This window comes from Motacilla alba, chromosome 26, assembly GCF_015832195.1.
Source record: "Motacilla alba alba isolate MOTALB_02 chromosome 26, Motacilla_alba_V1.0_pri, whole genome shotgun sequence".
NCBI classification, from domain to species: Eukaryota; Metazoa; Chordata; class Aves; order Passeriformes; family Motacillidae; genus Motacilla; species Motacilla alba.
The window spans coordinates 3259106-3278444 of NC_052041.1; the positions used below are offsets into that span (position 1 = coordinate 3259106).

Sequence of the window (19339 nt, forward strand, 5' to 3'; positions counted from 1 at the left end):
AGAAGTTCCAGTTTCACTTCCCGTTTTCCCAGCCATGTGAGCAGACAGGAGGGCTCTCAAGGGCAGAGCACTGAGGGCTTATCTCCTCCCTGGGTCGGATGGGGAAATGCTTCTCTCTCACTCAGCACTGGGGGTTTTTTCACTCAGGACTTTTGCGTCGGGGTGCTCAGTGCTGAGCTGGCCCCTGTGGCTGCTCTGAGTGCCACCAGCACCGCTTTGCTCTTCTCTTTTCCCAGCTCTGGTTTGTTGGGGTAAGCACTTTGTGTGATCCCTGCTTCGCTGAGAGTTTTCCCCGGAAGATTTCGGCTATGCAGACCCAGGGAATCCCACGTGCCTGTCAGGCTGGGCTGGTGGAGAGGGAGGATTCAGCCCTCAGAGCCGGGCGCCGAGGAGCAGCACAGCAGCTCCTGTGCAGTTCAGGGAGCTGCAGTGGAGGAAAAGCAGATTTCGGGTGTTCCTGGGGTTTTGTGAGTGTGGTTTGGCTTTGCTTTGCTGTGGGGTCACTGGTGGAGGTGCCCTGAGCCCTGGACAGGGGTTTTGAGGGACTGTCCAGTGCCAGGGCTCTGGGGACAGTGAGGACAGGGGGGGACAGGTCTGGAATCCCTGCAGGAGTGATTTGGGTGCTCCAACCTTTGCAAGCCTCACCTGTGCTGAGCACACGTCCGTGGGGCCATCGGGGCACAGCAAACCCATCCCAGCACCCCAGATTCCCTCTCAGTGGGTGGCTGGGGTGCCCAGCCGGCCTTGCAGGGCTGGATGTGCCGCAGGCTCTGGGGAAGGGGGGTCTGCAGCACCTGTTGGCGTGGCAGCCGTGGGGAGGCCGCTGCCCTTTTTAAGTGTCCGTCTCTTTCTCCTTGCCCCTCACTTCCCGGGATCCCCTTTACAAGCAGCCCATTGTGCTGTGGGCTCCAGCAGCTGGGTGGAGTGTTTCAGGCTCAAGTGTGATTTCAGTGCTTTTAAAAGCTTTTGGAGGGCTTTTTTCTTTTTTTTTTTTTTTTTTTTTTTTTTTTTTTTTCCCCTGAAGAGGACAGCAACGCCAACAAGGGATAATTTGATGGATTACTCTGCGGGGCTGAGGGGCTCTCCTTAATCCCCTTTGTGGGGCTGTTGGAGGAGACGCAGAGCAGAAGCCCCCAGCCCCAGGCAGAGAAAAGGCAGCTCAGCAGGGTGGGTTTTACACTCTGACACATAAATACAGGCCCTGGTCATGTGGTGCCGGATATAATCTGTGCCCGTCCCCACGCCGAGGAGAAGGGGGCACCTGGAGGGGGCTTATTTTTTCCCCCTTTCCAGTTTAATTTACATTTTGATTCTTCTGCTTAAAAAAAAAAAAAAAAAAAAAGCAGAGAAGAAAGGCCCCGGGGAGAGGTTGATTTGGATCAAGTGCCAGGGGTGATGGGCACAGTCTTTAAACAGCAGAAATGAGTGAAAAGCAGAAGCAGATCATCTCATTTCCCCTCCTGCTCCGGAACGGGGGCTCCTCTCATGAATAAAAGCAAGAGCTTGGGTCGTGCAGTGGCAAACAAAGCTGTGGCTCTGCTGTGGAGCCAGCCAAGCTTGTCTGCAGCTCTGGAGCTGCCTGCAGCAGACCTGATGCCGGCTCAGGGGAGCGTGACCAGCAGGGCTGAGGCTCCCGGGGCTGAAATGCTGCTGCTTTTGGGTGTGTTGAGTGTGCTGAGGAGTCTGGGAGGTTTTGCTTGATGAAGTTTGGTGAGGAGATGCCAGTCCTGAGTGGCTAAAACACTTCCAGACCCGCTGTGCACCAGCACAAATCCCAGTCCAGGCTGGAGATCCCTCTGCAGCTGAGCTCGGCTTTGCTGGGGCTTTGCACCCCATCACCCCTGGCCTGAACTCACCTTTGGGGTGCTCCTGGTGAGGGGACGGTCATCCCAGCAGCCCTGGCCCCTGCTGGCTGCAGGACTCGGGGTGCCAGCTCCAGCGGTTCCCAGTTCCAGCAGTGCCCAGCTCCAGCAGTGCCCAGCTCCAGCTGTTCCCAGCTCCAGCTGTTCCCGGCTCCACTGTTCCCAGCTCCACTGTTCCCAGCTCCAGCTGTTCCCAGCTCCACTGTTCCCAGCTCCAGCTGTTCCCGGCTCCACTGTTCCCAGCTCCAGTTGTTCCCAGCTCCAGCTGTTCCCAGCTCCAGCTGTTCCTGGCTCCAGCGGTGCCCATCTCCTGGCCGTGCTCCTGGCATGGAAGGCCCGGGCAGCCCGAGGCTGAAGCCCAGCCAAGAGCAGGGAGCTGCTGGCCCTGCCGTGGCCCTGGGCTCATGTCTGTCCCCCAGAGAGCTCCAGCAGCATCAGGAGGCCTCTGTGCGCCAGTGACCCCATTAGTCACAGGGGGCTCCTGTTGGGAACGGGAGGAGGAGGAGGAGGAGGCCTGGCTGGGAGTGGCCACTCTTTGCTGGGAGGAAGGCTCCTGGCAGGGGCAGTTCTGTGCCGCAGGAGGGTGCAGGCTGTGGGACAGAGCGTCCCTGGAGCGTGAGGTCTGAGGGTGAAGGGCAGGCAGGTCAGAGCTTCCTCCAGCCTGCCAGCATTCCCTCTGGGCTGTGCATTCCCAAAGCGAGATGCCCTCAGCCCTGTGCCTGTGCCAGGCATCCCTCTGTGCCCTGAAGGACACTCAGGATTTTCGCCCTGGAAGCAGCAGGGTCCCCTTGTAGGTGCTGCAGTGCAGAGAGAACCGTGCCCCAAACCCAAGGGCGTCCCTGGGGAAGCTGGAGCTGTCACCAGGAACTGTGACTCCGGGTGCTCCTGCAGCATCCCCCATGGACTGAGAGATCCTGGCTGCTGGGCTCTGCCCTGGGGGACGAGGGAGGGAATCCCAACCCCTGTTCTTGAGGGGATTTCCAGTGGCTGCTGCTCTTTCCCCAAGAATGGAGCCCCGGGCTCAAAGGAAACGCGGGGTTAATTCAGAGAGCCCAAATCCATCGCCCTTCTCCCCTCCCCGAGGAGCTGTGAATGGGGTCAAGGAGATTTGGGAGGGGAGGAGGGCCGGGGAGGGGGTCAGGAGAGGTCAGGTGAGTGTTCCATTCCATGCCGAGGAGCCTGCCAGAGCTATTCTCCATGGTGCATTTCCCTTTCAGCGGCGCTGAATGGACACTGATAGCTGTGAAAGGCCCTGGCTGCTCCCGAGCTCTCTCCCCTTGAGCTCTCTGCCACCCTTTCTTCCAAAGGGCTTCAGGGAGTTCATAAAGAGCCCCTCAGGAGGTTGGAAATGTGCGGCTGGGGTTGTGAGCTGTGTGCCTGCCCCTCTCTCTGGGTGCCAAATGTGGGCAGGGAAGGTGAGGAGCTGAATCACCTGGGCTCTGCTGGGTGGGAGCAGCCCCACCTCAGCCAAGGGATTTCCTTTCCTAAGGGAGTAAGGCAGCCCTGACAGGTCAGAAATAATTCATAATAAAATCATCAAATGGTTTGGGTTGGAAGGGATCTTAAATCTCATTTTGTTCCACTCCCTTGCCACACGCAGGAACGCCTTCCACCATCCCTGGCTGCTGCAGCCTGGGCTTGGACGCTTCCAGGGATGGGGCAGCCACATTTTCTCTGGGAATCCTATTCCAGTGCCTCAGCATCCTCCCCCTGAACCGAATGCTCTGCTGTCTGGTCGCTGCTGTTAGCTGAGCTGGGGAGGAGGTGCACGACCACTGCAAATCAAAGCCTACAGCCACATCCAGCATCGTCTCTGGGTCCCTCTGCACCAGTGGCAGAGACCGTGGAGTACCAGGACATGGATCCTTCCAGGAATAAATGAGTTTTTCTCTGCCAGGTAAGTACACCCACATTTTATTTTTCAAACAACCAGCCCTTCCTCTTCTCTCGAAGCTCTGCTGAGGTGTGATTTCCTCTAAGACCCCGTGTTGGGAAGATTTAGGAGACTGGGAGGAGGAGAGGTTTCTTGGTGTGTACCCGTCAATGCCCAGCACCTTCTCCAGGTGTTTGGGGTTGGTTTTTTTCCTAAAAGCTCCCCTGGCTTCACCCTCTCTGCTGCCTTTGTCCAGCAAAGCTTTGCTCCTGCCCTGGACCCGCCCTCCTACCTGGCTGCCAGGTGAGGCAGCCTCTGGCAGTTGATCTGCTGTTTCTCTGCAGGGAAAGGGCAGGGAAATTGGGTTTGCAGGCTTTGAAAGCAAACCAGAGAGCCGTGGCTTTGGAGATGGTTCGGGGTTTTTAAAAAAGAGCCGTGGGTTTGAAATGATTTGGGTTTTTTAAGAGAGAGCCATGGATCTGGAGATGGTTTGGACTTTTTAAAAAAGAGCCATGGGTTTGAAATGATTTGGGTTTTTAAGAGAGAGCCATGGATCTGGAGATGGTTTGGGTTTTTAAGAGAGAGCCATGGATTTGGAGATGGTTTGGGGTTTTTAAAAAAGAGCCGTGGGTTTGAAATGATTTGGGTTTTTTAAGAGAGAGCCATGGATTTGGAGATGGTTTGGACTTTTTAAAAGAGAGAAGTGGGTTTGAAATGATTTGGGTTTTTTAAGAGAGAGCCATGGATTTGGAGATGGTTTGGGTTTTTAAAAAAGAGCCATGGGTTTGGAGATGGTTTGGGGTTTTTAAAAAAGAGCCATGGGTTTGGAGATGGTTTGGACTTTTAAAAAGAGAGCTGTGGGTTTGAAATCATTTGGGTTTTTTAAGAGAGAGCCATGGATTTGGAGATGGTTTGGGTTTTTAAAAAAGAGCCGTGGGTTTGAAATGATTTGGGTTTTTTAAGAGAGAGCCATGGATTTGGAGATGGTTTGGGTTTTTTAAGAGAGAGCCATGGATTGGAGGTGGTTTGGGTTTTTTAAAAGCAAACCAGAGAGCTATATGTTTGGAGATGGTTTGGGTTTTTAAGAGAGAGCCATGGATTGGAGATGGTTTGGGTTTTTTAAAAGAGAGCCGTGGGTTTGAAATGCTTTGGGTTTTTTAAAGAAAGCCATGGCTTTGGAGATGTTTGGCTCTCCCTGGGGAGGGAAGAGGAGGAGCAGCAGCTGATGGCCCATGGCACGCCAGCTCTGGGAGCAGCTGTGGGACAGCCCCACATGTGGCTCCCTTCTGCTCCCGGGTGCAGGAAACCTCAGAAAGTCCCTTTCTGGGAGCTGCTCAAGGTGCTCCTTGAGGAGGAAAGGACAAACCCTGTTCCTTATTGGGGGAATTTGGGGAAATGAGGCTGGAGGGTGAGAGGTGCCAGTGTCACCTGCACCAGCTGCGCCCATGGGGCTGGGAAAGGTCCCCAGAACCCCTCTGGGGTGGGCAGGGTGCTGCCAGCTCCCCTGGGCGAGTGGAATGCTGCTGTTCCACCCGCGTGTCCCAGCTGGGGATGGATTTTCCTGACTCCTTCCACACCAGAGCTGCGCAGTCCAGGGGATAAATCCCCCTGGGAAAGATTGGGTTCGGGGTTTGAGGAGAGGGGGTTTGGTCTTGCTGCTGCTGGGGCTGGCACTCAGGGCCAGCAGAGCTGCAGGGACATCTTGTTGCCTTTAAAAACAAAATACCAACCCCACGTCCTAAATCTCTGCTGGAGCACCAGCAGATCAGCAAAGGAGGGTGAGAAATGTGAATATCCCGGGTTTTTTTTTTTTTGGCAAAATTCAGGTGTGAGCCCAGAGCTGGGGTTTCCTCAGGGCAGCACCTGTGAGGGGGTGCCAGCAGAGTTTGCTCAGCCTCAGTGAGGGGCCCGGGCACAGGAGTGGCACGGTGACAATAACGCTGCTGTTATCAGCACAAAGGGAGGGCCCTGAAACCAAACCTGTGCTGGTTCCACCTCTGCTGCCCTGCAAACACTGCAGCAGCTTCTGCTGAGCGCCCGGGCTGGGCTGCAGGGAGCACCTGCAGGTGAGTCCTGGCTCCCCGAGCCTCCCAAATCTCCCTTTCCCAGCCCCCGTCCTCACAAATCAGCAGTTCAGGCGATTTCCCTGCCCAGCACATTCCCTGCCTCTATTCCGTGGGAAAAATTAAAAGAGCAATGAATGGGTATTGGGATGAAGTTCAGCTCAAACAGGAACGTTCATCATCTGCTGCAGTTTTATCTACAGCTTTATTGCAGCTGAGACTTCTCCTCTCTGGCTGTTCATGATTATTGCTGCTGGCATTTATTTTCTCCTTGAAGCCCTCGGAGGGTGTGGAGGGGGAGGAGAGGTCTGCTCCCACCTGCAGATAAGAAACCCAGCTCTGCCTCCAAACTGGAATTCTCAGGCAGGTGGATCCCCGCTGCCTCCCCAGGGCTCTGTCACAGCAGTGAAAGGCAAGAAAACAACTTTTATTCTGTGCGAGGCATCTTTCACTCCACGTTTGGGGTTTCTTTTGGGGTAATTCCCCTCTCCGAGGTCTCCAGACCCCGGAGCTCAGCAGGCAGTGGCCGTTACATCCCCCTCTGAGCTCTGAGTGTCTCAGTTAATTTTGCCTTGACTCTGGGAGCTGCTGGAGCTGAAATTCCTCATCCCGGGGCTGGGCTCCAGCTGGGAGCCCCCTGCCCGAGCCGGGCTGACACATCCTGTGCGGAGCCCACATCTGAGCAAGGTGGGCGCTGCCCCCGGCGCTTCCCCGGCTCGAGGGATGCTCAGCCCGGCCCAGGCTCCTTTGAAGTTGCCTCTGGTGATTAAAGCAAAACCGTTCCCGCTCTGTTTGCTGTTTGACCTTGGGCGAGGTTTGAACGCTGGCGGCTGTTGAAAGGAGGGATCGTCTGTGACAGTTGAGGGGAGTGAACGGTCCCCAAAGGGGAATTGTCGGGGTTTATGGAGTGGCACTGGCAGCTCCTAGCTCAGGAGTGGCACTTCTCCACAGGGAGAAAGTGATGGAGCGATGGCTGAGCCCCATCCCCACCCTGCCAGCCTCCCCCGGCCACCCCCTCGTGGGTTATCCGCTGATGGTGACACGGGGAGAGAGAGAAGAGTGACAAAACTCTTCTGCACACGCCTGTGCAGTGCTGGAGGGCAGGGAGGGCTCGGGGAGCACTGATCTCGCCTCCCCGGGGTGCTCTCAGCAAACCTGGCTGGGCTGGGCGCTGGGGAGCTTGGGGGGTTTCTGTCATTCGGGACTGAGGGGATCTGCCCCAGGCTGCCCTGTCTGCTCAGCCCTGTCCCCATGCCATGGCCTGTCCCCTCCGGAGCTTGGAGGGTTTCTGTCATTCAGGACTGAGGGGATCTCCTGCCCTGGCTGCTCAGCCCTGTCCCCACGCCGTGGCCTCTCCCCTCCGGAGCTTGGAGGGTTTCTGTCATTCAGGACTGAGGGGATCTGCTCCCTGCTGCCCTGGCTGCTCAGCCCTGTCCCCACGCCGCGGCCTCTCCCCTCCGGAGAAGCTGGAGAGAAGGGAGCAGTTACAGGGCAAATAAATGACTCAGTCTAATGAGTAAGCTAATTGCCATTGCTGTTAGATGAGGCTAAAGTGGGTCAGGTTTGTTTGTGAAACTCCACGGAGGCACTGACTGTTCTCCGTGCCCCGTCCCGGGGCTGGAGATGGCATTTGGGTGAAATTGCTTCCCCTGGAGCCTGGGAGCAGCACGGGGGTGTCCTGTCACCAGGCAGGGCTGTGGTGGCCTCTGGGGATGACCCCGTGTGGCTGCAGGCACTGCCCTGATCCTTGGAGGGTTTGGGTTTGGGTTTGGGTTTGGGTTAGGGTTAGGGTTTGGGTTAGGGTTAAGGTTTGGGTTAGGGTTAGGGTTTGGGTTTGGGTTTGGGTTAGGGTTTGGGTTAAGGTTTGGGTTAGGGTTAGGTTTAGGGTTTGGGTTTGGGTTTGGGTTTGGGTTAGGGTTAGGTTTAGGGTTTGGGTTAGGGTTTGTGTTAGGGTTAGGGTTAGGGTTTGGGTTAGGGTTTGGGTTAGGGTTAGGGTTTGGGTTTGGGTTAGGGTTTGGGTTAGGGTTAGGGTTTGGGTTTGGGTTAGGGTTTGGGTTAGGGTTTGGGTTATGGTTTGGGTTAGGGTTTGTGTTAGGGTTAGGGTTTTGGTCAGGATTTGGGTTCGGGCTTGGGTTAGGTTGAGTGATTTCTCTGTAAGAGGAGACCCCAAATCCTTTGTGTCTCTGCCATCTGCAAGAGGTGCCCAGACAGGACTGATGGAGTGGCCATCAATCCTCCAGGGCAGGATTGGGTTTTCCCAAACCCTGTCTCACCTGTCACAAACCCTTAGGGACAAACGTGTCACGGGTGGAGCTTTCATCCTCTCACCTGCCCCTCTCCCGGCCGCTCCCCGGCCTGCTGGGATGGGGACTGTCCCTTTCAGCAGCAACACATCCCTGTGGCCCCTGGTTTCACCCCGTTCCCCGCTGTGTTTAACGCTCTCTCCCCGCAGACCACAGCCTGTGAGCAGGAGGGGAAGCCCGCAGCGGGATCCTTGCCTGGGCTCTCCACGTCTCACAAGAAGAGGAAGAGGAAAGGACGGTTCCTTCGCCGTTGATAAAATGGGAAGCAGCATCTCCCCAGCAGCCCGGGACGGGAAGCTCCAATCCTTGCCTGGGGGGCATCCCTGGGAGCTCTGCAGCTGGCAGGACACTGCCCTGTGCCACTGAGGGGTCAGGGCTGGGGACAGCATGTCCTTCCAGAGCCGCCGGACCCAGCTGCTGCTGGTCAACTCGCTGACCTTCGGGCTGGAGGTGTGCCTGGCCGCCGGCATCACCTACGTGCCGCCGCTGCTGCTGGAGGTGGGCGTGGAGGAGAAGTTCATGACCATGGTTCTGGGTAGGCAGCTTTTGTCACCTCTCTGAGGTGTTTGTTTTTTAATTAAACCTTGCAGTCTGGAGGGTGGGGGTGAGTGAGGGCAGGGAGAGGGGCTGCGACCCACTTCAACCTCCCAAACTGACGAGACGTCCCTTTTAGGAGCGCACACAGACCAGCTGTGTCCCTGTAACACCCCCTGTCTCCTTCCCAGGGATAGGCCCCGTCCTTGGGCTGGTTTTTGTGCCTCTGATCGGCTCGGCCAGCGACCACTGGCACAGCAGCTACGGCCGCAGGAGACCTTTCATCTGGGCGCTGTGCCTGGGCGTGCTGCTCAGCCTGTTTGTCATCCCCCACGCCAGCAGCCTGGCCAGCCTGTGTGCCCTCAACCCCCGGCCTCTGGAGATCGCCTTCCTCATCGTGGGCATCGGGCTGCTGGATTTCTGTGGCCAGGTGTGCTTCACCCCGCTGGAGGCCCTGCTCTCCGACCTCTTCCAGGAGCCGGACAACTGCCGCCAGGCCTTCTCCATGTACGCCTTCATGGTCAGCCTGGGGGGCTGCATCGGCTACCTGCTGCCCGCCATCGACTGGGCCTTCCTGGCGCCCTACCTGGGAGGCCAGCAGAGCTGCCTCTTCAGCCTGCTGGCCCTCATCTTCCTCGGCTGTGTGCTGGCCACGCTGTTCGTGACAGAGGAGGCCGCCCAGGGGGATCTCCTGGACGGGCCGGCGCTCAGGGACGCGTCCCCGAAGGCGTCCCCGTGGTGCTGCTGCTGGCAGGCGGCGCGGGGGCCGTGCCTGCTGCAGGGCAGGCGGGTGCTGCAGGCGGCCAGGAAGCTGTGCCTGCTGCTGCCGCGGCTGCACGGCCTCTACTGCCGCATCCCCCGCGTCATCCGCCGCCTCTTCGTGGCCGAGCTCTGCAGCTGGATGGCTCTCATGACCTTCATGCTGTTCTACACGGATTTCGTTGGCGAGGGGCTGTACCACGGCGTGCCCCGGGCCAAGCCGGGCACGGAGGCCAGGCGGCACTACGATGAAGGTGAGCAGTGGGCCCCTGGTGCTGGTGAGTCAGGGATGCAGTGCAAGGCTCCAGTCTTCAGCGTGGGGAATCAGGAGGTGAAACAGAACAGTTGTCTTGGGTTGGAAAGCCAGGTGTGTGCTAAGGAAGGCAGGAGCCTCCCCTGAAATGGAAAATGTAAACCCCTCCCTCCAAATTGTTATAAATTTTAGATTAAGGGGCTCTCAGGCAAAGATACGGGAGCAGGAATAACAGTTCTTTAATAGGGAAGAAAATAAAAGGATAAAATAAACAATGCAGTGAACCAAAACAACACTGCCAGAGTCAGAGCACAGCCTGACACCCTGTGGGTCAGGGTGTTGGCAGCAGTGCCATTGGAATTGTGGCTGCAGCCCTCCTGGAGTTTCAGGGGTGGCTCTGCTGGAGCAGGGATCCTGGAGAAAGGTGGAGTCTTCCTCTGGAGATCCAGTGGCAGAGGCAGCTGCTGTTCCTCTGGGAATCCAGTGCAGAAGCTGTGCTGGTGTTCCAGAAACTCAGATTATATCCGGGTAGGAATGCTTGGCTCCTCCCTCTGGGGGAGCATCTCCCATGGGATGCTGTAGCTCTTATCAGCCCTGCAGTGACATTCCATGGCCTGTTATCAGCAGATGTCCCTCTGGAGGGATGATTGGGTGTGGAAGAGATAAGGAAAACTGCCCACTGAACAGAAGAGAGCTGCCATCCTGGTGGCAAACCGAATACAATTTCCTTGGCAATCCAGGAGAACAGTTTATTGGGAAAAGGTGGGACTTTCACAGCCTGACTTGCTGAGACCTGATTGGTGTCAAAGTGAAAACCTCTCGCACCATTGGTGAGCCATGAACAGCACACTCTGGAGAGCCACACCCATAAACAGCAGCTACAGAAAGAGAGATTATAATTGTTTTAATTCTTTCCTCTAAGTTTCCCACAGCTTCCCAGGATTTTCCTGGGAGAACTGAGTCTCTCTCTGTTCAGAGGATATGTGGTTACCCAGGGCCCCAGCCGGGTAATAATTAGCATTGACTCTATCATTCACAGAAGGCTGATCAATTACTTTATTATTCTTATTATATTATTCTATTCTTATTAAGAAACCCATTGCTTTTATAGACACAGCTGGAGGTAATTGACCCTCCAATCTAAACACCATCACCATTGGCCAATCAAGAAACCACCCTCTGGTAAACAAATCTCCACAACAAATCTCCACAACACATTTTACACGTTCACAATAACAGGTGTAGCAAGAGAAGATAAGAATTGTTTCTCATTCTTTTCTCTGATCTTCTCACAGCCTTCCCCAGGACAAAGCTTGGCAAAGTCGTGCCTCTCTCTGTGGCCAGAGAGCTGCTGCCACATTCCCCGGGGTAGAAACATTTCCTGGGAGCTGGGGATGGGCTCAGCTCTGTTGGTAATGCAAAAAAAAAAAAAAAAGCTACAGCAGACTTGGCTTTCTGCAGATAGGTCAGGAAAGAACATTTTCCCATGGCTCCCGGAGCGTGGCATGAGGGACCAGGTTGGGAAACACCTCCTGGTTCCTCCCAGCATGGATCTGGCAGGGCAGCCCTGGCCTGGGGCTGCTGAGTGGCAGAAGGGTCTGCACAGGGAGCAGGATGGAGCTGAGTCTGTCTGTCCGGCTGCACAGGGAGCAGGACGGAGCTGAGTCTGTCTGGCTGGCTGCACAGGGAGCAGGATGGAGCTGGCTCTGTCTGTCCGGCTGCACAGGGAGCAGGACGGAGCTGAGTCTGTCTGTCCGGCTGCACAGGGAGCAGGACGGAGCTGGCCCTGTCTGTCCGGCTGCACAGGGAGCAGGATGGAGCTGGCTCTGTCTGTCCGGCTGCACAGGGAGCAGGATGGAGCTGGCTCTGTCTGTCCATCTGCACAGGGAGCAGGATGGAGCTGGCCCTGTCTGTCCGGCTGCACAGGGAGCAGGACGGAGCTGAGTCTGTCTGTCCGGCTGCACAGGGAGCAGGATGGAGCTGGCCCTGTCAGGCTGCACAGGGAGCAGGATGGAGCTGAGTCTGTCTGTCCGGCTGCACAGGGAGCAGGACGGAGCTGGCTTTGTCTGGCTGCACAGGGAGCGGGATGGAGCTGGCTCTGTCTGCAGGCTCTGCTGGAGAGCTCCTGGCACTGCTCTCCCCTCCTTTCCCAGCGAGGGGTCAGGGTGCTCCCTCTCTCCTGGGAGATTCCCAGCTCCCAGCAGCTTCTGGGAGCCCTCCAGCAGCTTTCCCAGCTCTCAGCCCCCTCTCCAGTGCCTGAGAGCTGCTCACAAGGCGTAGCTGCCACATCCCCAGACTGGGACGCTGCTCCAGCAGCCCTTCACCTGCCCACAGGTGTTACGCTGCCCCATTTTGCCTGCTGCGTGGTGCCAGAGCCTCGACTCCTTTCCTAACCTCTCTTTTGGTCTCCCTAATCCAAATCTTTTCTTCTGGAGGCACCTTCCTGGCCCTCCTGCTGCAGTTTTGCACGGGAGGGCCCTGCGGCACACTGCCCCTTTGTGCTGGGTGTCTGTTTAACTTAGAGGCAGCTTAATTATTATTTAACACTCGCACTGTTGAGCTCCCGGCGGGTCAGCCCTCCATTGTGCTGGCCGGCATAGAAACACGTGTGGAGTAACGATCCGCGCTCCAAAGGGTTAATGGCTTTAATTCCCTGCAATCTGAGCGATCTTTGTCAAAGGGTAAGGTCCGGATTGCCACCGGATACCGCAGCTTGGGGCACGTTCTGTACTTTACCTTGGCTCCAGCACGATTCCTCCTCGCCTTTGTTCTGCTGCTGCCTTTGGCATCGGGTGGCAGCGGATCCTGGGTCAGCAGCGGGTGACAGGGCCTGGGGCGGGAGCAGGAAGGGACAAACAGGGACTGCCAAGGGCAGGGGTGGCGTTCGGGCTCCAGCTCCCACGGCTGGGGTGCCCAGAGGGAGGGAGGGAGGGAGGGGGCTGCAGTGCTGGGGTCTGCTGGGTGAGGCTGCTCTGCTCCTGAGCCAGCCCAGGCTGCCCGCGCTCTGCGCGCCCCGCTCTCCCTTTGGGGTTTGGGGCTGACACAGAGAGAGGGATGCTTTGGGGTTTGGGACTGACAGGGAGGGTCCTTTTGGGGCTTGGGATTGACAGGGAGGGTCCTTTTGGGGTTTGGGACTGACAGAGAGGGAGGGATGGTTTGGGGTTTGGGACTGATGGAGAGGGAGGGACGTTTTAGGGTTTGGGACTGACAGAGAGAGAGGGACCTTTTGGGGTTTGGGACTGATGGAGAGGGATCTTTTGGGGTTTGGGACTGACAGGGAGGGACGTTTTGGGGTTTGGGACTGACAGAGAGGGACCTTTTGGGGTTTGGGACTGATGGAGAGGGACCTTTTGGGGTTTGGGACTGACAGGGAGGGTCCTTTTGGGGTTTGGGACTGATGGAGAGGGTCCTTTTGGGGTTTGGGACTGACAGGGAGGGATGTTTTGGGGTTTGGGACCAAGGGAAGGATGTTTTTGGGGGTTAAGGACTGATGGAGAGGAAAGGATGTTTCTGGAGTTTGGGACCAAGGGAAGGATGTTTCTGGAGTTTGGGACTGAGAGGGAAGGATGTTTTTGGGGTTTGGGACTGATGGATAGGGAAGGATGTTTTGGGACTGATGGAGAGGGAGGGATGTTTCTGGAGTTTGGGACTGACAGAGAGGGAGGGATGTTTTTGGGGTTTGGGACTGATGGAGAAAGAAGGATATTTTGGAGTTTGGGACCAAGGGAAGGATATTTGTGGAGTTTGGGACTGACAGGGAAGGACATTTTGAAATTTGGGACTGATGGAGAGCGCGGGATGTTTTGAAGTTTGGGACTGAGGGAAGGATGTTTCTGGAGTTTGGGACTGAGAGGGAAGGATGTTTTTGGGGTAAAGGACTGATGGAGAGGGAAGAATATTTTGGGATTTGGGACCAAGAGAAGGATGTTTTTGGGACAGAGGGAAGGATATTTTTGGGGTTTGGGGCCAAGGGAAGGATGTTTTTGGGGTTTAGGACAGAGGGAAGGATGTTTTTGGGGTCTGGGGTCGAGGGGAGGATGTCTGGCTGTGTGAATCCGGGCACAGCCAGGGCAGTGTCCATCCCCCCTGTCCCCCCAGGTGTCCGGATGGGCAGCCTGGGCCTGTTCCTGCAGTGCATCACCTCCATCTTCTTCTCGACAATCATGGACCGGCTGGTGAAGCACTTTGGGACGCGGGCGGTGTACCTGGCCAGCGTGGTGTTCTTCCCCGGGGCAGCCTTTGTCATGTGCCTGTCCCACAGTGTCACCGTGGTCACCATCTCCGCCGCCCTGACCGGATTCACCTTCTCTGCCCTCCAGATCCTGCCCTACACGCTGGCATCCCTCTACCACCACGACAAACAGGTGGGGAGCTGCTCCGGGGCAGCCCGGCCCTGCAGGTTTTTCCATTTTTCCTGTGTTTTAGGGAAACTGGTCTGGTTTAGTTATCCCTGTGTGAATTGTGCAGCTCTGCCAGCCTGAGGGGCTACAAAAGCCAAGGATTTTCAGCCCTCACCGGTCCCGCTTCCCAGTTTTCACCCACAGCACCAGCATCAGCAAGATGAAAACCCAAGCTCTTCCTATTCCCTTAGCTCCGAGAAAAAGAAACCTTGTGAAACTCGTGACAGCAGCACAAAAGCTCGTAACCCTGTCCCGCAGATGTTATCCTTGTGGAGAAGTCCTAGGAGGTTCCAGAGCTGCACGCTGGATTGATGGGAGTTCCTCTTGGGCTGCAAATGCAGAATTAATTTGTGGTTTGAGAGCAGCTCTTTGATGCCAAGGGCAGCGGTTGGCTGTGCCGTGGAACAAGTGGGAGTTGCTCCCGCAGGCATCCAGCTGTTCCCATTGAACAAACCCTTCGGAACAGCCCATCCCAACCGGCACCGGGAGTCCCGTCAGGATGGGGGGGTGAGGGAATGCTCAGCTTGGCAGGAGCTGCAGCTTGGCTGGGATCTCCCGTGGATGTTTTATCAATGGAATGAAACCCAAACTGCACAGGCTGGGAAGGGGAAGGCCACGTTCCCAAGGCTCTGCCAAAGGCAGGGAAAGGCAGGCAGGGCACAGCTGCCTCTGCTCTCTCCTGCCCGTGGTCTCCTGGTGTGAACAAATGCTCTGTGGGAACACTCCAGAGACCTCACAGCTTGAGCAGAGCAAGGCAAAAAAAAGGGTGAGAAGGAAAAGATTTTGGTTCCCTCTGCCCCCTTTTTTTCCTGGCTGGAGTGAGGAGGATCTGGGCAGGCAGATGAAGCAGCTTGGCTGAGGTTTGGTGCAGAGCTGAGAAAAGAGCCCTTCCCTGAGTTCCCAGGACTGCTGTGTCCCAGCTGGTGGCACTTTTAAGCACCCCAGATGAGAAGCGGCTGCTCATGCTGGGCTCTGGGTTTGGGTTGGCAGCCCCCACCCCACAAACCCCGGACACTCCTGTTTGCAGCGCCCCGGGTGTCTGGTACCCCCCAGCAGAGCCTGGCCCTTCCCTGCTGCCCTGCCTCAGGTGATTTCAGGGTGGGCTCAGCACAGCTCCTTTGGCACCCAGTCAGGAGGTGACAAAAGCACCAAATGTCCCCAGGCTGGCTTTGGGCTGTTGAGCCCCAGAGCCTGAGCTTGGCTGGGTTCCCCGTGAGTCAGGGCTGCTTTGGATCCCGTGCCAGTGGGGCAGAGCCAGCCTGGCTCCCAGAGCCCATCTCACGTGGGCCAGGGTCAGGCTGGCACTGCCCTGAACACACACAAAGCTCTGGTTTTGCTCTCCTGCACAAAAACAAGGCCCCCTTGGAGTGCCAGCTCCTTCCTCACCTACCTCCTAGAGTCTTATCTCCTTCCTCACTCCCCTCCCAGAGTCCAGCTCCTTCCTCACTCCCCTCCCAGAGTCTCATCTTCCTCACTCCCCTCCCAGAGTCCCAGCTCCTTCCTCACTCACCTCCCTGCTTCCCACAGGTATTTCTCCATAAATACAAGAGGAAAGAGGAGGAAGACTCCGCTCTGCTGGACAAGAAATCAGCCTTCTCCAAGGGGCTGCTCTCCAGCCAGAAGCTCTCTTACCAGAACGGCCACGCTGGGAGCCTCTTCTCTGCCTCCTCCTCTTCCTCCCCATCCTCCTCCTCCTCCCCATCGTCCCCCCCGGCCGTGTCCAGCTCTGCTCTGTGTGTCAGCTCCTCCTGCGACGTCTCCCTGCGGATCATGGTGGGAGAGCCGGAGCCGGGGGCTCCTGGCCGAGGGATCTGCCTGGACCTGGCCATCCTGGACAGCGCCTTCCTCCTCTCCCAGGTGGTGCCCTCGCTCTTCATGGGCTCCATCGTGCAGTTCACCCAGTCTGTCACCGCCTACATGGTGTCAGCGGCTGGGCTCGGGCTGGTCGCCATCTACTTTGCAACCAAAGTTGTCTTTGACAAGGGTGACATGGCCAAGTGCTCCGTGTGACGGCAGGGCAGCCACCTGGGTGGCAGCGCGTGGCACAGCCAGCCGGGTGCGTGTGTGTGCCCACGGGGCCACTCCTGGGGTGCCTCGTGTGGCACCGCTGTCCCCGAGCTGGTGCTGCCACCCCGGGGGTGGCTCTGGGCTTAATCTCAGGTGTAAATAAGAGGCTTCGGGGCGTTGTCCTCGGCGCCCGAAGGGCTTTCCAAAGGTGCCTTTGGCAGAGGGGAGCACGGCACAGCAGCACCAAAGGGGTTCTGCAGGGGGGAAACGGGAATTGGGGTTTCCCTCTGGTGATAACGGGTCACGTTCCTGAGCAGGAGCAGCGCAGAGAGGGGATCAACCACTGCCTCTCCTCTCCTCTCCTCTCCTCTCCTCTCCTCTCCTCTCCTCTCCTCTCCTCTCCTCTCCTCTCCTCTCCCCTGTTTGTTGTTGTTTTTCCCCATTTCTTGAGCCACGCAGGAGATTTCCTGGGGGAAGAAGCAGCAGGGCAGCCGAGGTTCGGCCGTGGGGCCGAGGGGGTGCCCAGGTGTACCCCCACATTTCTGCCCTCCTGGCCTTCCCCACCTCCACCCAAAAGCATCCGGGAGAAAAGTTGCAGTGCCTTGTTTTGGGAAAAACAAGGAACATGCCATTAGGAGCAGTTCCAAAAGGTGACTTAACCTTCACCTATGTACCAGCTTGCATCAGATAGAGAGAGCTTCTTTCATTTTTTATTTTTTTTAATGATTGTTTTTACCTTTCTTCACACAGTTCTCAGTCTCTCCTCACCTCGGTGCCTGCGCTTGCTCTCTCCCCTCATGGATCCAGGCTGTTGTGCCTCTTCCACGTGTGGCCCCTCAAAGGTGCTGCACGCAGGGGACATCAGTCCCCAGAGGGGCTCTCGGCCCTGTGCCAGTGAGGCAGAGCAGGAGGAGCTCTCCTGGGAGGCCTGGGGGAGCTGCTGAGAGTTAAACTCAGGCCTGGAGCTGCTCACTGCCCGTGGCTGCTTGGGCTTTCTTAAAATGGCTTTTATTTCCAGCCAGGAGTCCATAGTCTCACAGAGGCAGAGCAAAGCCCTGTCCCAGTGAGGCAAAGCACCTCTTGCTGCCCCGACCCAGGGCACAAACCCTCCAGGGATGCCCAGGCTGTTCTGGCTCCTGTCCCTCCAGGGATGCTCAGGTTGTGTTCCTGACCCATCTCCAGGTTCTTTTCCTGACCCATCCCTCCAGGGAAGCCCAGCTTTTTCTGGCACCCATCTCTCCAGGGATGCCCAGGTTGTGTTTCTGACCCATCCTTCCAGGGCTGTCCAGCTTTTTCTCCTGTCCCATCTCTCCAGGGATGCCCAGGCTGATTTCCAGGTTGTTCTGGCACCCATCTCTCCAGGGATGCCCAGGCTGTTCTCCTGAGGCTGTTTTCCTGCCCCATCTCTCCAGGGATGCCCAGGCTGTTCTCCTGAGGCTGTTTTCCTGCCCCATCTCTCCAGGGATGCCCAGGCTGTTCTCCTGAGGCTGTTTTCCTGTCCCATCTCTCCAGGGATGCCCAGGCTGTTCTGGCTCCCAGCTCAGCCCCTTCCTGCCAGCAGCAGAGCCCGAGTCCCCCTGGCCAGTGCCATTCCCTGTCCCCAGTGGCCCAGCTGGGACAAATCTGCTGCTGGCAGCTTCCTGCCCCTCCAAGAGGAGCTGGGCCAGGTCAGGAATGATCCACGGCCAGGAGGAAAGGCTGGATTGGAGCTGGGAGCACACAGACGCCAGCAGTGCCCAGCCCTGCCTGGCCTAAACGAGCTGTTTGGGACTCATTTGTTTTTGTGGAGGTGTGTGGGCAGCCAGAGGCCCTGGTGAGGTTGGGCTGGAGGGTGAAATGTTGCTATTTTGGCAGAGTTTTGTCAGCCTGTTCCTTGGCTGGGTGACTCCCCTGCTGCCTGAGCCGGGCCCTCAAAGGTTTGGGATCGTCCCTTTCCCGTCAGGGGTCAGTGTTTTTGTTTGAGTTCTTCTCAAATTAAAGGCTGCCAGCCTCCCTTTCCCACAGGGCTGACTCGCAGCTGTTTTGGGGACGGATTTGGCACTGCCTTAACCACTTCCAGAAACACTTGTGGGGTCTGGACTTCCCACCCCGAGCTCTGTCCACTGCAGCAGGGAGGATTCGAGACAAAATCCTCCTGCCCCTACAGCTGGGGCGTCCTGGAATAAATCCCCCTGACCCAAGGCTGAAAAGCCCTTCATTTTCAATATTTCTTCTGTAAATGTGAGGAACTTTCCCTGCTCAGAGGCTGCTCTGATGCTCAAATGCTTTTTGATAATTTAAGTGCCTAAAGTGCTTCCACACCGAGCTTCAGGTGAAGGGCTTTGGTGGGAAAGGGCTCCAATTCTTCATTTCAGGTGAAGGGCTTTGGTGGGAAAGGGCTCGAATTCTTCATTTCAGGTGAAGGGCTTTGGTGGGAAAGGGCTCCAATTCTTCATTTCAGGTGAAGGGCTTTGGTGGGAAAGGGCTCCAATTCTTCATTTCAGGTGAAGGGCTTTGGTGGGAAAGGGCTCCAATTCTTCACTTCAAACCCCCAGGTGATAAAGCAGAGTCAGAGAGGGGCAGAGCCAGGGCTTATACTGGGAGATCAGGGTGAAGGAGCAGGATGATGAAGAAATCTTCACAAAATTGGGGTTTTTTTGGCTTCTTCTAAGAAAATTTCTGTGTCAGGATCACGTGTAAGACCAGCAATGGATGTTGTGGTCTGGGTAGGAGCAGCCCTTACCTGCTGTCACTGATATTCCCTGTGTGACCACAGGATTTCTTGAGGATTTGGTCCTGTCTGGCCACAGGTTTGGGTACGAGCTCCTCAGAGCTGGTGAGCAGGAGCTTTTCCCTTCCTCACGGGTGAATCGTGCCTCGCCTTTCCCTTGCTGAGTTTTGGAGGAGGGATAAATTGCTGTGTAAATTCCCCAGGCTCGGGAAGGACTGGGGGGATGGATGGATGGATGGATGCTGGTTTTCCTGTTTGAGGTCACATCCTGCCCGCGAGACGTTCGTGGTTTATTTATTCGGTAGAGTGAATATTTTGTATACGGCGCGAGAGGAAGGCTTTTATTATAAATTTTTATGGAAAAAGTGGTGGGGGGGAAATAAAAAGGTGTGGAAAAAGGGAAAAATGCCTCAGCTGGCCGCGGGGGGGCGCCACCACCGCGCGGGAGGGGAGGGGCGTGGCCAAGGAATGACTGACATGACATGGGCGTGGCCAACAAGTGACGGCTGATGCGTGGGCGTGGCCAATGAATGACTGGCGGTGTGGGGGCGTGGCCAGAGAATGACAGACATGGT

The 19339-nt window shown here is 56.7% G+C and overlaps 1 protein-coding gene and 1 long non-coding RNA gene across 6 annotated transcripts; both read left to right on the top strand.

Annotated features, from left to right (window-relative positions):
• The first annotated feature begins 220 nt into the window (after positions 1 to 220).
• Positions 221 to 17377, top strand: SLC45A3 (solute carrier family 45 member 3). Of its 5 annotated transcripts, none has more exons than XM_038162251.1 (6): positions 221 to 251; positions 3463 to 3759; positions 8251 to 8636; positions 8827 to 9648; positions 13746 to 14011; positions 15575 to 16057. In XM_038162251.1, the coding sequence occupies exons 3-6, from the start codon at positions 8489 to 8491 to the stop codon at positions 16055 to 16057; spliced, it is 1719 nt and encodes a 572-aa protein (XP_038018179.1). In that variant the 5' UTR covers positions 221 to 251; positions 3463 to 3759; positions 8251 to 8488. The 5 variants fall into 5 exon arrangements, with proteins under 5 accessions (XP_038018179.1, XP_038018180.1, XP_038018181.1 ...); XM_038162252.1 differs by lacking the exon at positions 221 to 251 and adding an exon at positions 258 to 467; XM_038162253.1 differs by lacking the exon at positions 221 to 251 and adding an exon at positions 2136 to 3372.
• A 15-nt stretch (positions 17378 to 17392) lies between these two features.
• LOC119711762 lies at positions 17393 to 19139 on the top strand. The gene is made up of 2 exons (XR_005259754.1): positions 17393 to 18365; positions 18409 to 19139. It is a non-coding gene; the product is annotated as an uncharacterized LOC119711762 (long non-coding RNA).
• Positions 19140 to 19339: the final 200 nt, after the last annotated feature.

What these genes read in the sequence shown, in the direction of transcription:
- SLC45A3 (XM_038162251.1), top strand. Translation starts at nt 8,489, where the DNA reads ATGTCCTTCCAGAGCCGCCGGACCCAGCTGCTGCTGGTCAACTCGCTG. An exon ending in GTTCATGACCATGGTTCTGG is followed by an intron (nt 8,637 to 8,826) that starts GTAGGCAGCTTT and finishes TCTCCTTCCCAG; the next exon opens with GGATAGGCCCCGTCCTTGGG. An exon ending in CAGGCGGCACTACGATGAAG is followed by an intron (nt 9,649 to 13,745) that starts GTGAGCAGTGGG and finishes CTGTCCCCCCAG; the next exon opens with GTGTCCGGATGGGCAGCCTG.